Consider the following 15,622-nt stretch of genomic DNA (forward strand, 5'->3'; position numbering starts at 1 on the left):
ACATCAGAGTTGTTACGGCAACTCACGAATGCTCTTTAGCACTCCCGCGAGGCAGGCGCGTATAGGCATCACATACACCTTCGTTGTCTGTGTTTTCTGACTACAGACTCATATTCACTATCGTAAGCGATTTATTGAGAAGAACATCAGCGACCTTCGTTGTCGGTGTTTTCTGACTACAGACTCATATTCACTATCCTAAGCGATTTATTGAGAAGAACCTCAGCCACCTTCGTTGTCGGTGTTTTCTGACTACACACTCGCATTCACTAGTCTAAGCGATTTGTTGCGAAGAAACTCAGCGACCTTCCTTGTCGGTGTTTTCTGACTACACACTCGCATTCACTAGTCTAAGCGATTTGTTGCGAAGAAACTCAGCGACCTTCCTTGTCGGTGTTTTCTGACTACACACTCGCATTCACTAGTCTAAGCGATTTGTTGCGAAGAAACTCAGCGACCTTCCTTGTCGGTGTTTCCTTAAACGTGAGAGGCGACAGGAGCAATGAAGCAACGGTGCATTCCAAGCACCAAACCTCTCAAAGAAGGACAAAGAGTCTTTGAGTGACAAGACGAATGTGCGTTTTGAGTTCTCGTTTGGAAGGGCTGCTCTCTCTCTGTTGCGACATTTCAGATCGGATTTCCCCGTGAAAAAGACCTTTTGGCAGGATGTCTCTCACTGGTCTGTCAGACCTGAACTTCTCATTTTTAATCTTTCGCCGCGGCTTTTCCGTCAAAGCACGACTTTCCGGAGCCCTGCTGGCCCCAAGGAGAGTATAGGCTTCCAAAAGGCTCTCTCGTTTTTCAGGACTTCAGAGCTTCGTCGAGTTCCGCTTCTCTCTTCAGGTCTGCGATGAACTTCCAGAGGAGACTCCTCTCTTCCTGGTGTCATAACAATGGAAGCAGAATACGAGACGTCGCGAGGGAAGCCTCGAGCGAGTCCGCCACTGCTCGACGTCGGACTGTCAGCAGCGACAGCGACAGGGTTGAAGCGCTCGTTCACGGAGAGCCGCGATTTGCAGAGAGAGCGCTCTGGGCTCTCCAGAGCGGCTGCAAGATTCACCAACTGTGTCGATTTATCGACTGAAACGCTTCGCAGACGTTCACGGATATGCGTGCAGAACTCTTCTCAGCCGTGGAACTAGCTCGCCTCTTCCCGGAGTCCACACCGCGGCAACGGCACCCCTCCGGACCTATGAAAGGTGGAACTTGTGTCTCGGCTTTTCACTTGCTTCACCTGCCTGTCGGACGCGACGTGACTTCTCTGAGACTCTGAAGAGCTGCTGACAAGTGCTGCAGACTCGCTTCTTCCCGATCTCTTGCTTCGACTTTCTTCTTCATGTTCACTGCACCGCGGAAAAACGTCGCTGGGGAGTCTGAAAACGGCTCGTTTCTACCGGGCCTCCCCACACTCAGTTTCTTCTTTCCTTCTGCACCCCACGACGCCGGGCCGCGACCCCACCTTCCTCTCTCTTCCTCTCCACACCGTCCCTCTTCTCCCGCCTCGCCATCGCCAGGAAATCCACCGTGGCGGATCGCCCGTTCCGCTGCATGCGCTCGCCCTCCAGAGGCTTCGAAGTCCTCGCTCTCGCTTCCTCGCAGCGTGTCTCTGCCCTCACCTTCTGCCTCATTCGCGCCGTCTCCGCGCTCGCGGCCCTTCCGGATGTCCTCTCGCCGCCTCTCTCGCTTCTCCGGCTTTCCGCCATCTGCTGCGTCTTGGTTGAGGAGAAAGCGAACCGCAGAGGGTGCGAGCGCCTGAAGCGCCTCTTTCGTCTTCGGCTGGAGAGACACCCAGCGCCCGAGCGTCCCCCAGACTTCTGCGCATGCAGTCAAGAGCGCGAGCGACGAGGAGACAGACGCCATCAGCGGCCGCGTCACGAGGAGCGAACTCAAGACTGCCAGAAAGGCCTGCAGCTCCCGCTCGAAAGAATCGGGGAATACGGTGAAGACATCGAATCCTGTGGAGGGAGAAGACAATTCCTCTGTTGAGGAAGACGTTGACACGAGTGTTTCTCCCTTCTCACCTTTCTCTCCCTTCTTGCTGAGCTCTTCCTCTCCACCTTTCTCTTCCTTATCGCCGCCCGCTACCTTCTCTTTCAACTCTCCCTTCGTGCTTGTCGCTTCGTTCTCTGAGCCTCCTTGTTCGTCTGCCTCGTGCCTGGCGGGGCTGTCTCCTCGCTTCTCTGTCTTTTTCTGCGCAGCTCCCCGTCGAGCCCAGTAGGCGCAGTGAGCGTCGAGGAGGACAGCAAGCGCTCTCGCGCTGTACAGCAGAGAAGAGAACTGCAGCGCCAAACGCTTTCCCACTGGCGACTGCGCAAAACTCTGTTCGTCTTTCTCGCGGTCTCGCGGAAGGACGGCAGAGAGCGAGGAAAGAATCTTCTGACTCTGGCGAAGCAGAGCGAGTGTGGCGGCTCTGAGGAAAGCTGCTGTCGGGACAATCGTCCACGGCGCGCTCCCTGTAGAGACATCTGAACTGACGGGCGACGCGAAGGACTGAGAAGACGCAGAAGCCCCCAAAGACGACGGAGACTTGACGCCCCGAGGCTTGACCAGAAGCGCCACAGGCTGCAGGGTATGCTGGAGCTGAAGAGGTTCGAGGTCCAGGAGATGGAGGGGGCACTCCACGGTCGCCGCTCTGAAAACAAAGGACATCACTAGCGAGTGCGTTGGACCTGCTGGAAGTCAGAGGCACAGACGAGGAGACGCAACAGAATCGACTACATACGCCTCCTTTGTGCTGTGCTTTCAGCTCCTATGAGGCTTGCGCTTCCCTGTTGGCCACACGCCCAGACACCCCCTGTGAGTCTATCTTGTCTCTCTCTCGTTTTCGGAGGCGTCCGAGTCAGGACAAGCTTCTGTTCCTTCTGTTCCTCCTTCATGCTCTCTCGCTCCCGCACCCGTGACGCTACCAGTTTCTTGCCTTTGCTGTGCTTCACCATCTCCTGTTCAGTCCCTCTCGCACCCGTCACAAGAACCGCCGCCCGCTCCACCTGACGTCCACCTCCCGCGTTCTCTGTCAAAAAAAGTTTTGGCTTTTCTTCTTACACAATGTCGACCAGGCCGCACGACAGATGCGTCACATGGGAGTTGACGAGGAGACTGAGCGTCACGCCGGGCGGCGACAGCCAGGAGTCGCTGAGGGGGAGATCGCGGGCGTCGATGATGCCTCGGAAAGGCCGACAGAAAACAACGTCTTCGTAGCGCCTTCTCAATTTCCTTTCTTCTCGTTCTTCTCTTTCTTCTCTCCGCAATCGAGAAGAAGCCGCGTCTTTCAACGTGTCGCCTGTCTCCAATTCCGACGCGGTACCTGTCTCCCTCGCGGCTTCCGCTGTCTCCTGAAAGCGCTTGGCATTTTTCTGTGCTTCTGCAGGGGGCTCCGACGCTCCTGGGCTGCCTGCAGCCTCTCCGCCAGCTTCGCCTCTGTCCTCTCTGTCTCCCTCCATCTTCGGTGTCGCGCCACCCTGAGCCTCCTCCTTCCACCTGACAAAGCGGATGAAAGCTCCTCCTGTCGGACGTCGTCTTTCCGCCACCAAATAACTCGCCAGATCTCGTACGCCCTCCTCCACCACCTCGCTCTCTTCTTGTTTACTCTCTCTACGCTCTCCAGCGCTTCTCCTTTCTCTGCTTCGGTCTCGACTGTCGCTGTCACTCTCGCTCTCCCTGCCGTTGTTGCTCCTGTCTGCTGCCGCGTCTCGCAGTGTCTCCGTTCCTGTGCGCGTCCCAGCACCCTTTTGCCCGCGTCCAAGACCCGCAGAGCGGGCGTAGGCGAGAAGAAGGCGTCGCTCCTCAAAGCGAACAGAAGCGGCAAAGTACAGAGCGAGTTTGTGGCAGAAGCCGCCGGGTCTCCTCAGCGCGTCGAGGGCGAGCGTCGCACCCCACGGCAGAAAGTGCCTTTCTCGAGTCTGCGTCTCGTGCCTCTCCTCCAACTCGCGTTCACGAGCCTCGCGGGTCTTCTCGCCGCCGCCTTCCCAGAGCGCCCCGTGGAGGTTTCCCCACAGGCACGAGGCGGCAGAGGGCGCGAGGAGGGGAGACGGAAACTGCCCGCCTTCCGCGTCTCTCGGAGCGACCTCGCCGGTGGTTCCGCGCCTCCCCGCCTCTTGAAAGCCACCTAGGCTGTCAACCGGCCGCACCGGCGCCGGCCTCCGCAGCTGGGCGTCGCGCATGTTGTGCACACAAACCTTGTCGAGGCCCCAGAGAACAGAGCCGAGCTCGCGGAACTCGATGCGACTGATGAACAGCTTTGGTCGCGAGAAAGGCAGCGAAGACGACTTCAGAATCTCCGCAAGGCGAGCACGCAGAGGCTTGCTCAGCTTCTTGGCCGCCGCCGCAGTCATGCACTCCGACAGGTATGGCAGCAGAGACAGCGATAACAAGGAAGAAGAGAGCGACAGAGGCGAGTGCGTCTCCATCGCGTTTGCCACCATGCGCTCCAAAGACGCAGGCGAGTCTGCAGAGGCCGCAGACGAGCTGCGAAGCGAACAGAAAAAACAGGTCGACTTCGTTGTCGATGGTAGTTCCTGCACAGACACTCGGGAACCCGGCGGAGGGTGTGCAAAGCCTTCGCGTCCCCTTTCTTCTCGCGCGTCTTGCTCGCCCTCCGCCGCGGAGGCTTCAGGATGCGCCGGCGCCTGTGGCAGATGAGCAGACGCCGCACGAGCAGGTGGAGACAAACATGGCTCAGGAATCGTCTGATTCGTGCCGAGATTACGAGATCGTTCTCCCGACCTTCCAGCGTTTGCTTCGCTCGCCAGTCGAGCCGCCTCCGCGTCATTTTCCTTCCCTTCGTCTGTCGTCTCGCTTTTCTCGCTTCCATGTTTCTCCCCCCTCCCAGACTCTGGGCTCGGCCGGGGCGACGCCATGCCGCAGATCTCTTCGGAGGAGTCTGAAGGCACTCTGTGCCTGACGATGCCTTCAAGAGCCTTCAGCGCAGCGGCACTCGCCTCCGCTGCATGCACGACAGAGCGCGGGAAGAGAACAAGGGTGCCTAAAGCCTCGGCGACGGCGGGCACCAGGACAGAGGCCCAGGAGGTGATTAGAGGCGCGTCCGAGAGAGCAGGCGGATGCCCAGCTCTAGGAAGAGAAGAAGGTCCGAGACAGGGCGCACAAGCCGCGAGACGCGACGGTGCAAACAGCAGACGCTTGTGGGCCTTGCACAGACCTTCTTCCCAGGTGTCTGCACAGGTGGCGGAAGCGGCAGGGACTGCGCCCCTAGGTGCTAAGACAGACAGGGGAGACGCGGGCTGCGACAACGAGGCGTCGCGCGGCGAAGGCGTCAGCTGCGGCGTCATTCGAATCAGACAGTGAAGCAGAAGACAGAGGAGAGGCGGCTTCCAGGCAAGCAGCGAGAGCGAAGGCGAAGGGCGCGGACGAGACGGCGAGAGAGACAGCGACCGGCCTCCCGCCACGTGAGAACAGGTCACCTCCGTGAGCGTCTCGAAGTACCTCTGCGAACAGCCGCATCGCACGCATGCAGTCACGAAGATGAAGAGACCAAAAGTACCGCCAAAGACGCGACATGAAACGATGTGAGGAGAAACGCTTCTGCCCATCTGACAGACTGCACTAGCCGCAGACACTCCACCGATTAACAGTGCCCATCTCGTGCGGCGTTCTGTCTTGAGTTCAGATCACTCCATTTGAGCTCAGCGAACAGCCACCGCAACGCCCTGAGGTGTCTGCAGACTGCATCTCACATCGATGAGTTCCTCGTGGCGACCTCGACTGCTTCCGCATTCCTCGCTGCCTTCGCCTTCTTCGCGGCCGAGCGCCCGCGGAGGCACCTCGCGCGCCCTTCGGAACCCGCCCGAGGAGCCCAAGGCGCCCGAGGAGCCCAAGGCGCCGGAGAGCGGAATGGCGCGCCACAGGGGCACCAGTGCGTGCGTGAGGAGGGCGAGATCTGTGGGCGAGAAGCCAGCGAACCTCGTCTGGGAGGCCCATTGCGTGGCTGCGAGGGCAAAGTCGAGAATCGCCTTTTCGCTGGCGGCTCGCAGGGCGCGGGTCTCCTCCGGAGAAGAAAGGCTTCTCTCTTCTGACGGTTCTCCGGCCTCTCTCATGTCTCCGTTTCCGAGCGAGGGCCGCTGCCGCGGAGGGCTCTCTCCCTCGATAGCCATCCCCCCCGCTCCCTCGTCCTCCCTTCGGCTGTCTCTGAAGGCCGGAAAAACACCGTTTCGCCGAGAGATGCCCATCCACCGGAATAGAAACGTGAGCGCTTTTCCAATCAGCTGCGCATGTTTGCTTCCGCTCTCGTCGTTACTCTTTTCCCCGCTGGGGTCTTCAACAGTTCCGCGGCCTCGCGCGTCGAAGTCCCTTGCGGCCCGGCGCCGAGCCGTCTCCTCGGTCGTCCCCGGAGATTCGCGCCTCCAGAAGCGGCTTTCTAGAGCCAGCTCCGGACCCAGAAGACATGCCGCTCTCCCGTCGCCATTTTCTCGGATGTCTTTTGTGTCTCGTGAGGTTCTGTCGACTTCTTCCCGAGTGGCCGCTGCCGCTGCCGCCTCTTTCAGTCTCGCAGTCATCTCGGCGAGCACCGCGAGAAGCAGTCGCGCGCTGTCGACTCGGTCGGCGCTCACGAGGAGGCGCTGGAGAAGCGCGAAGGAGAAGGAGGAGGCAGGCGTTCGGGGAATTGTTCCTGCTTCGCCTCGGGGCTCCGCGGCATCCGAGTGACTCTCCGTGGAAGCCACAAGACTCTCTTTGAGGCAGTCGGCGGGCCTCCCAGGAAGAGGCCTCACCGAGGCGGGAGAGACTGTATTCGCAGGCGAGAAAGCGCATTCGAGCAACTCGTCTGCGGAACGCTGTACCACCGGATTGCTTTTGCCTCCTTGGTTCGCTGTCGCCATAAAACAGAAGAGTTCTGCCTTTCGAATGGCTTCCTCGAGTCTGTCTCCACTTCCGCTCTGCAGCCCCGCCTCGCCTGTCTCGTGCAGTGGTGCGGGGCCTCCACGGGGGGAGTGGACGCCGGCAAATGCAGCCCGATAGAAAAGCGAATTCTCGCTTGCTCCCTCGCGAGAGTCTGCGACAGCAGAAGCCGCATCGAGAGCAGAGAGCAAAAGCCAGCGCTGCTTTGCCTCAGACTCAAGCTCCGATTCAGGCCATGCTTCTCGCTGCCGCCTCGGCCCGGTCTGCGGCGCGAGGCTTCGGCGCTCGCGCCTCGGCGTCTGGGGACCGCGGCCATCGACTGTATGCGCGCAGGCACCCTCCGAATGCACGGCCGCGACGGCGCTCTTTGAATCGCCCTCGGCCCTCTCATACTCGGCGTCTCTGTCGAAGAGAAAGGTCACTGCCGCGTCTCGCAGAGCAGGGAAGCCAGTGAGGCCCTGGGCGCAGGGCCGCTGCATGCGCGACACCAGGTGGAACAGCGAAGACAAAGTCTTCATCGCCACAGGCTCACACAGTCTCCACCAAGCAGCCACGGGGCCTTCCACAAGCGACTGAGAGAACGAGGAAGAAAACAGCTTAGGAGACGGAGAAGAAGGGGGAAGGATCTTTGCATCGCAGGGAAGGCCCGGCTCTGGGGAGACGAGGGAAGCATGCGCCGACAGTGGGTCAGTGTCGCCTGTCCTACAGTTCGATTCTCTCTCATGTTCGTCTTCTGCATCTCTCATGTCCTCGTTATCTTTATCGTGTTTCTCTCCTTTGTCTTCTTTGCCTGCTTCGCCATCTTCATAGTGTCGGCCAATTTGACCTTTTTCTTCTCTGCTTGCCTCAACAGGCTGCGGAGTCTCCTTGGACTGCGTTGAACGAGGAGGGAGGGAAGGTTGCGCCTCGTTCGTCTCTGTTGTTTTTTCGGGCGCCTCTCGCCCGTCCGTCGCGGTCTTCGGTGCCCTGTCGGCCCCGCGAATTTGGCGGTCTCTCGAGGTCTCTCGGCGTCTCTGCTCAGAGAGAACAAGGAGCAGAAGGCGCTGGTTGTACAGAGCAACGTTGACGAATCGAGAAAAAGACGCCGGACACAGGTCGGACGGAGAAGAAGAGGAAGACGGAGGAGAAGAGGAAGACGGAGAAGAAGACGGAGCAGGAGAGGAAGAAGAAGCAAGGTCCTGGCATTCACCAACTGCCTGGAGAAAAGGCAACCACGCTTCCCATGTGTCGAGAAGCCGTCGAGCGATATGTGCCAGTTCCTCATCGGAGGATGTCGTGACTTTTGTCTGGATCGACGCAAATAGTGAATGTTTGTCTTCCTTGAGAACTTCTCTCGTCTCGCCTTCTTCTGAAGCTCCCTGTGTGCATTGGAAGCGCCCTGCAACCTCATATGGATTTTCGCCTTCTCGCCTCGCCGATCCTCGCCCCTCCACCTCTGTCTGTCCTCTTGGCTCTTCCTCGTTTCCCCCGCACTGTGGTCCTTCTCCTCTGCGTTCTGTCTCCTCCCTCTCCTGCTTTATTTCGTCGTCTTTTGTCCTTTCTGCGACATCTGTTTCTTCACGTCGGCCCGTCTCTGTCTCCGTCTCGCGACGGTGCAGGAGAGCCCTCCCCGAGGTCCCTAAGGAGACACCAGGGTTCGCGCGCCAGAGGACAGCCTGCCCACTTCGCTGTGGCGCATGCATCTGATCCACATGAGGCTCGAACATGGGAGAGACACTCGCATGCTCCAGCCCGAAGGCTGCAAGGCTCTCGATCTCAAATCGCCTGGCCGCGATGGCGCATGCTTTCGCGAGGTACGCGGCGCCGGCCGCAATAACGTCCGAAGAACTCGAAGGCGGAAACGTCTGCTGAAGAAGAAGAAAAAGTCTCTCCACCTCCCGCGCGTCTGCCTCAGACCACTGCTCCCTTCCGGGGCCTTGACCGTCCGTCTCCGGCCCGCTCCGAGCTCCGCGGAGTTCGGTTGGCCTGCTGTCTCCGTCGCGGCTTCGGGGCGGATATCCTGTGCCCGAAACTGCATGCGTTGCCTGCAGGTGTACAGCTTCATCCCGAGCGAGGGCGAGGGCCTCCGAAGAGACGCCTGGAAAAAAAACCGCGTGCATGCGCGGGTGCCGCGCTGTTGTCCCCTTGCCCCTGCCGGAGTCTCTGCTGGGGGCGAAGGCCCCCCGCAGGCCGGGCCCTGGGCCCGACGACCGCGGTCGCGCGGCCCGCCGGAGCCCAGTGGTCGGGGTCTCCAGGGCGAGCGTCCAGGAGAGCCGCGCGGCGGGTGACTCTCGGGCGTGGTGAGGCGTGAGGAGGAGCAGGGAGGAACGAAGAATCTCGAGAGACTCCAAGTCCGCAGCTGCCTCGGAGAGACGAGAAAGCAGGCGAACGAGAAGGCGGCGCATGCGGCGAGAAAAGCGCAGAAGCCGCGCGGGCGGGTTCGGGGCGGCGCCGGCGAAAGCACGGAGGGGGGCGGTAAAGGGTGAAAAAGGCGAGGGCGAAAGTGGAAAAGACAAGGCTCGCGAGAGCGTTACCAGAGCGAACAAGAGCGAAGTCAAGTCGGAGGTCTGCAGGCTGCAGAACAGACAGGGACAAGTCAAACGACATGGAGGAAACCGGAAACACGACGCGAGAAAAAGAACCTTCCGACAACAGAAAGAAAATGCGCAGCTGTCATCCCGCGGCAGCGCCGGACATTTACGCAGAACCCCCCCCCCCCTCCCCCAGAGAGCGCGTAGACTGGATCGCGAACCATGCGAGCATCACTGAAGCTTCTTTTCGAGGCGGCTTTTGAGGAAAGTCAATTCCATTCTCTCCTTTGCATGCACTCTCACCTCTGCAACCGCGTCCCCGCGATGTCCATCAGGCGCTCGACGAGCTGCAGAGACAGTCGCTCCTTGGTGCCCCGTGTGCATGGCGGGCCGCTGCCTGAGAGTTGAAAGAAGAAACGTTCTCGGTCGGCTTCGCCATCCTCGTTCTCCTCTCTCTCCTCTGCCGTCGTCTCCTGGCCCCGTCGAATCTCCTCACGCCTGCATCCGTCCCCCCACGGTGTCTCTGTCTTCCTCGCTTCTTCGGCTCGCTCCTTTTTTGCGTCTCTGCCCCCCGCCCCTCGCCTCCTGCTCTCCCCACTGTCGCCCTCGAGACTCGTCGCCTGCTGTTTCTTCGGCGTCTCTGCCTCCACCTCGCCGTCGCGCTCGTCTCCCAAAAAACAGCGGACCTCGGCTGCGCTCTCCAGGCGCCCAGTGGCTTCTCCCTTCTCCGAAGCGGCGTAACCTTCGACGAGACCTGCGGAGGAAGGAGGCGAAGGCACAAACTCGAGCTTCACTTCGCACTGGTCCAGATGTGCGTAGGCCGCGAGGCACACGAGGGCAGCCACGGCCGCGCGCGGGTGGAGCGCCTCCTGCGAGCTGAGATCTCGGGGGCCTGCTGAGGCGCCGTCGAGTGCAGACACCCGCGGGAGAGACCCCGAGGGGCCCGGCACATGCGCAGAGGCCTCCAACTGGTTGACAAGGAAAGAGAAAAACGACGACGCATCGCTTCTGTACAGACGGTGGAAAGCGGCGCGGAGATTCACGCTCCTGCAAAAGAAACAGAAGAAATTCAGAGGATCTTGGGGTCCTACTTAATAGCAGCGGAAGGTGGTTTAGACGCAAGGCTGATCGGTTCCATCGCAGTGGGACTGGAGAGTCTCCGGGAGAAAACTTCGTTCCTCGAATCGTTGTTTAGGGCCTTTGAAGTCCTTTCACGTTCTCTTCTTCACCAAGGGATGCACCATTTTAATCCCCTTGAAACCAGGAGGGCATTAACAATTTCAGCTCCGTAGACGCAGACAGCAGACACGCAGACACCAAAATCTACGCAGAGAAAGCACGAGATCCACAGCTTTTATAGACAGAGTGATCTCTGGAAAGTCCGAGAAACGTTTTGATTGCCCGCAGCAGTTCCTCCATGGATCGCACAACGAGCCGGGTCGCGTCTGTCCAAATGTGCATAGAAACGACACCGTTTTCGTCATCTGCTCTCTCGATCCTCATATTCAAAGATAATTCGATTTTAAAAAGTTTTAGATAAACGACATGTGAAGAGTCGGACCAACGTTCACACACGACGCCTTCCTTGTCTGCAGTCGCCATCCTGCTCTGTCCGTGTGCCTTGGCTGTTTTTGTCGTCTTCACTCTTTGCTTCTCTGCCTCCCCTCGTGGCTTACGGGAGTGTCTCGACAGCCGGCAGGCCGTGGGCCGCGCAGGCAGCTGCGAAAGCCTGTCGATCAGCGGGAGACGTTCGGCGAACATCGAAAACGGTTCGGTTCCCCACTCGAGTCGGTCTTCGTCTCCTCTCGCCCGCTCTTTCCAAACGCCCTTCGACGGCTTCTCTCTCCACCTGCCGCTTTGACACGCGCCCCAGAGAGGGCCGACCAGCCTCTCTTCCTCTCGCTTCCCCTCGCCTCGTCTCAAGAGGAGACAGAGGGGACGGAGACAAGGACGAATACCGAGGAGACGAAACCGAAGGTGAATCGGCAACGGAGAAGGAGGCAGGGCCTGTGGGTCTCTGCACAAAGGATCGGGGATTCAACTGTGCGCGGTGATCGACTCGTCTTCTCCCAAGGAGGGTCTCCCTTTGGATGTAACGTCCCTCCGAGGTGAGAGAAGAGCTGAGAGACGCCCTGCGCCCTTCTTCAGTCTCTCTCCTGATGTCTCCTCTGAGCCGACCAGCGTACTGTTGCCGGCTCTCTGGCGGTCTCGCCTCTCTTTTTTCTCCCCGGGGCTCGCCTGTCTCCTCGCGCGTCTCCATTCGCCTCGCTTGCTCTCGCCGCCTCAACACCGCCCCCAGCCCCGTCTTTGGGCGTCTCCCCGGCGCCTCCTGCCCGAATATAAGCCGCGGCGAGGCGGCAAACAGCAGGGAGGCAGTGCCTCTGTCCTCTCCTCGATGCAGAAGCGAAGTTCCCGCATGCCAGAGAGAAGTCAAGCCTGGACTGGAGCTGAGCTGAGGCAGGTGAGGCGCCCACGACTTAAAAAACGAGAGAGAAGATCCCAGCAATCTCTCCCTTTGGTCTCTCGCGCCCCATCCCCGCGGAGGCCCCTCGGGAAAGAGGTGATGCCGCCTTGCGTCCAGAGACCTCCATCGATCTCTTTCGCTGCTTCCTGAATCGAAGCCAGCAGACAGGGAGAACGCGCCTATCTGCGACGAAAGAGCAGAAAAAAGAGACAGCCTCCCCCCCTTCGCTTCGCTGTCGAGAGCCTCTGCTCGTCGTGTCTCGGCACCCTCAGGCTTCCAGGGTGGCGAGGAAAAATATCGCTGCGAGAGCGGAACAGAGACGGTCCTCGGTGTCACAAAGGAGAGGGAACTGGAGCGTCTTCGCTGGCGTTCCCTCCACGCGGAGGCGCGCCCGAGCGTCTCTTTTCCGTGCTGTTTTTCAGAGGCAGAAGAACGCCATGTGGACGCTAGTAGAGAAGCCAGAAGAGAAGGCGTCGGTGACGGCGACCTCTGGTGAAGGCCCTCTATCTCGAGAGGGGACAGCGCATGCAGGAAAGAGAGAGACGTCGCGCTGCGGCTCTCGAGCAAAGGGAGAACGTGAGGAGAAGACGCGAGGAGAGGCCTGGTTCTGCGGAGCGAAACAGGTCCGATCGCAGAGAGATCCGTCGCTTCCGTGGAATGGCGAACTGCCAGCGAAGAAGGGCAAGTGTTTGCCAAGAAGAGACAACAAAGAAGGTGAAAGAAAAAGAGAAAGCAAGACATGTTTTTCCAAGGAGACGCAAAGCACCAGGCCGTTCTCGCAGTCACCCGTATCGGCTTCTGGACGATGCGTTTGCACGGCGCTCCACAGATCTGCTCGCCACTCTTTCTCTCGCTCTTTCTCAACTCTGACATCCTCTGCCGACTCGCGGTCAGTGCTGTAGCGACGGACGTTCGCCTCTTCGAGGCTGTGCGCTTCTCGTTCGCTTTTCTCCGCTCCTCGCCTTCTACGTCTCGCCCTCGCCTTCGGAGACTGCGCTTGCCCGCCGGAGCTTCAGCCGGCTGCCAGGCGCCTCGGCGCTCCAGAGCGGAAAACGGGACGCTGGGCGAGACACAACGAAGAGACAGCGAGGCAGGAGAGGCGGAGAAACCAGGAGAGGAAGCCGCGAAGGAGGAGGCAGAAGACCAAGACAAAGGGGCAGACGAAGACGAGGCAAAAGAAGAGAAGGGAGAAAAGCGAGAGGACGACGACGGAGAAGGCGCAGGAGGAGAGGCAGAAGACGTATGAGACTGGCGGGAGGACAACGATGGTAAGGGAAACTTGGAAGACAATGACGAACGAAAAGGAACTGAAGGAGAGCCAGGAGAGAAGGAAGACCTAGACGAAGGAGGATAGGAGGGGGAATAAGGTGAAGAAAGTGAAGAAGACGACGGAGTGGAAGCCGGGGGAGGCGACGGACGTACTGGGGAAAGAGAAAGAGTGAAGAAACAACGAAAAGAAAGAGAAGAGGGAGCCGGAGGCGGCTCTGGAGAACGGAAAGACGACGAATCAGCAGATGGGCACGCCGACTGCTGTGGTGAACTCATGAGGCAAGAAGGCCCCGCTGTCTGTACTCCCGGGTCCTCTCTTCCATTCCATCGCACAGCTGCCCCTTTTCGGGGACGCTGCATGCGTTCCTCCATAGCCATCGACTCATCGATCGAAATCCCGTTGTCTCCGCGTCTCCCTTCATATGCGCATATATTCAAAGATACGTTTTCACATATACAGCGACATACATACCTATAAATATATATATATATATATGTATATGTGTTATATCAGGTTCGATGCCTATTTATATCTGTTCACATCTGGACGTAGTTGTGGTGAGTCCCGGGGGACCGTTTCGCGTTTTTTCTGTCGTCGCGTGCGATGTCTTGATCCTCTCTGCGAAGCCATCACGTTCGCTCAGAGACTCTGCCACCCCTGTGGGAATACCATCGGCCAGTTTCGGCCTCAGGTGTACATACAGCGTACGCCCCGCAGGGGGAGTAGCCTGGAGAAGCGCTCTCGTAGTCGCCTCGCTGTTTCCGAGACTGAAGCGCGATAGAAGAGACAGAGAAGGCGCACACCGTCGGAAGAAAACAAGAGAGAACGCAAAAGACGAGAAGCAGGGGCAGAGTTAGAAACCTGAATCGGGAGATAGAAGACTCAGGAAGAGAGGCGGAGGGGGAGAAAGAGAAGTGAACGACGAAAAACAACAGAGAACAGGCAGAGTAACAACAAGGAGGGGAAACGATGAAAGGAAGGAGAGTACGAAAGAGGCGAGGGGCAAGTGGACGCGCGCAAAAGACGGAGCAGAAGAAAGGAACGGCACTCGAAGACTGTCTCGCCGTGTAGTGCGAAGAGAGAAAATGCAGGGAAACGACAGAGGAAACGTAACGAGAAGGCGCGCAGCGGACGAACGATGGAGAGAGGAAAGAGGCGCTCGGTCAACTGCCAACATCGCAGCACGAACTAGAAGGACGAGGACCGTAATTTCGGCGCTTGTGTTGAGACCCTTCCTCGACCGACCGGGGAAACCCAGATACAGATGCTGAACTCTGTTTTAAGCTGGACAGAGAGCGTGGGAACTCCCTGTCGAGGGCCGTGAGAGTGCAAGCCCACGGCAACTGATTTTCTTCTGCTCTGAGGCAAAACGGTTTTTCTTCCGCGAAGGCGGCCTTCAGGCTTCACGAGCGTCCGCCATTGCCTCTTGTGGGGGGTCCCGCTCTTCTTCTCTGATTCTCTCCGAGGCTCTCGGGTCCCGCCAGCGTCCTCGGCCGCGCTCGAAGAGCCTTGACTTCATCTCGTGTCTGCAGCGAGAGTGGAGCAGGAAGCCGCATAAGAGGGGAAGTCACCACGAAAAGTAATGACGGGGGATCAGAGAAATGCCGAGAGAAGTCGGAGGACTGAGCAGAGGCAGCGAGGTCAGAGTTGGCGTTGCAGAGAGCAAGAGAGAAGGCAGAGAAGAAGAACTGAACGGAAAAGAAGAGAGCAGTGGGGAAAAAAGAAAGAACACAGGAGGAGGAACAGTGGCGGAGGAGACAGCGGAAAAGAGGGGAAGAGAGAAGAAGGGCAGACGCAGTTCTGGACGGGAGGGGCGGAGAGCGTACAACCGAGCTAGAAAGTGCATGGGCGTGATGGACATGAAGCGAAGGCAGCGAGAGAAGGAAAGCGAAGAAAACACGGAGGGACGAGAAAAGACAAGAAGCGAAAGATGTTGCTGGGGCGAGGAAGGATGCATAGAAGAGTTCTGCATTCTACGATTCTCGGCAAGTCTGCAGATGAGACAGGTCAAGAGGGCCGCCGACACCGGAGGAAGCCGCAGACCGTCGAAGCATGCACGAAGGAAACTTCAAAGGTTTTGAAAAGCGCCTTGACTCCTCGGAGAGCTGTTTAGCCCACGCTTGGAAAGACAACTTCCCGCAGTCTCTCACGAACAGTTTCTCCCTCTGATACGCAGTCGAGGTCCGAGAAGTCGAGACCAAGCGACAGGAGCCGCAGGGCTCGGAGATGGAGGCTGTAGAACGCAGCGCGCGAAGAGGAGGAGCGGCAGAGGGCACAAGAGGCGAAAAATGAAGAAAGACGACTTCTTTCTGGCCCTCAGAAGAGTGTCGACTTTACGGAGTGAAGCGATGTGGTACCTGGAGGATCAAGAAATCCACTGGCACTTGAAAAAAAGAGCGGCAAACGAACGAAGGTCCCGGGCTGCGCCACGACTTTCGTGGCTGCAGATCGACGCCTCGGAGAGCCATCGAGGTGGTATCAGGTGTACATACACACCCGAACGAAGCACTTTCAGGTGTACATCCGCCC

At 58.9% G+C, this 15,622-nt stretch overlaps 2 protein-coding genes across 2 annotated transcripts; one reads left to right on the forward strand and one right to left on the reverse strand.

Moving 5' to 3' along the window:
* Positions 1-847: 847 nt before the first annotated feature.
* Positions 848-11,619, reverse strand: TGME49_313495 (hypothetical protein; the record flags this gene model as incomplete). The annotated part of the gene is made up of 5 exons (XM_018782773.1): positions 848-2,632; positions 3,043-5,441; positions 5,691-9,402; positions 9,663-10,406; positions 11,036-11,619. 5 exons carry the CDS (start codon positions 11,617-11,619, stop codon positions 1,231-1,233), a joined length of 8,841 nt encoding a protein of 2,946 aa, XP_018635420.1. The 3' UTR covers positions 848-1,230.
* A 267-nt stretch (positions 11,620-11,886) lies between these two features.
* On the forward strand, positions 11,887-13,519 carry TGME49_313510 (hypothetical protein). Its single transcript, XM_018782774.1, has one exon. The coding sequence runs from the start codon at positions 12,563-12,565 to the stop codon at positions 13,067-13,069; it is 507 nt and encodes a 168-aa protein (XP_018635419.1). The 5' UTR covers positions 11,887-12,562; the 3' UTR covers positions 13,070-13,519.
* The last annotated feature ends 2,103 nt before the right edge of the window (positions 13,520-15,622 follow it).

Source organism: Toxoplasma gondii, chromosome XI (assembly GCF_000006565.2).
Source record: "Toxoplasma gondii ME49 chromosome XI, whole genome shotgun sequence".
Lineage (NCBI taxonomy): Eukaryota > Apicomplexa > Conoidasida > Eucoccidiorida > Sarcocystidae > Toxoplasma > Toxoplasma gondii.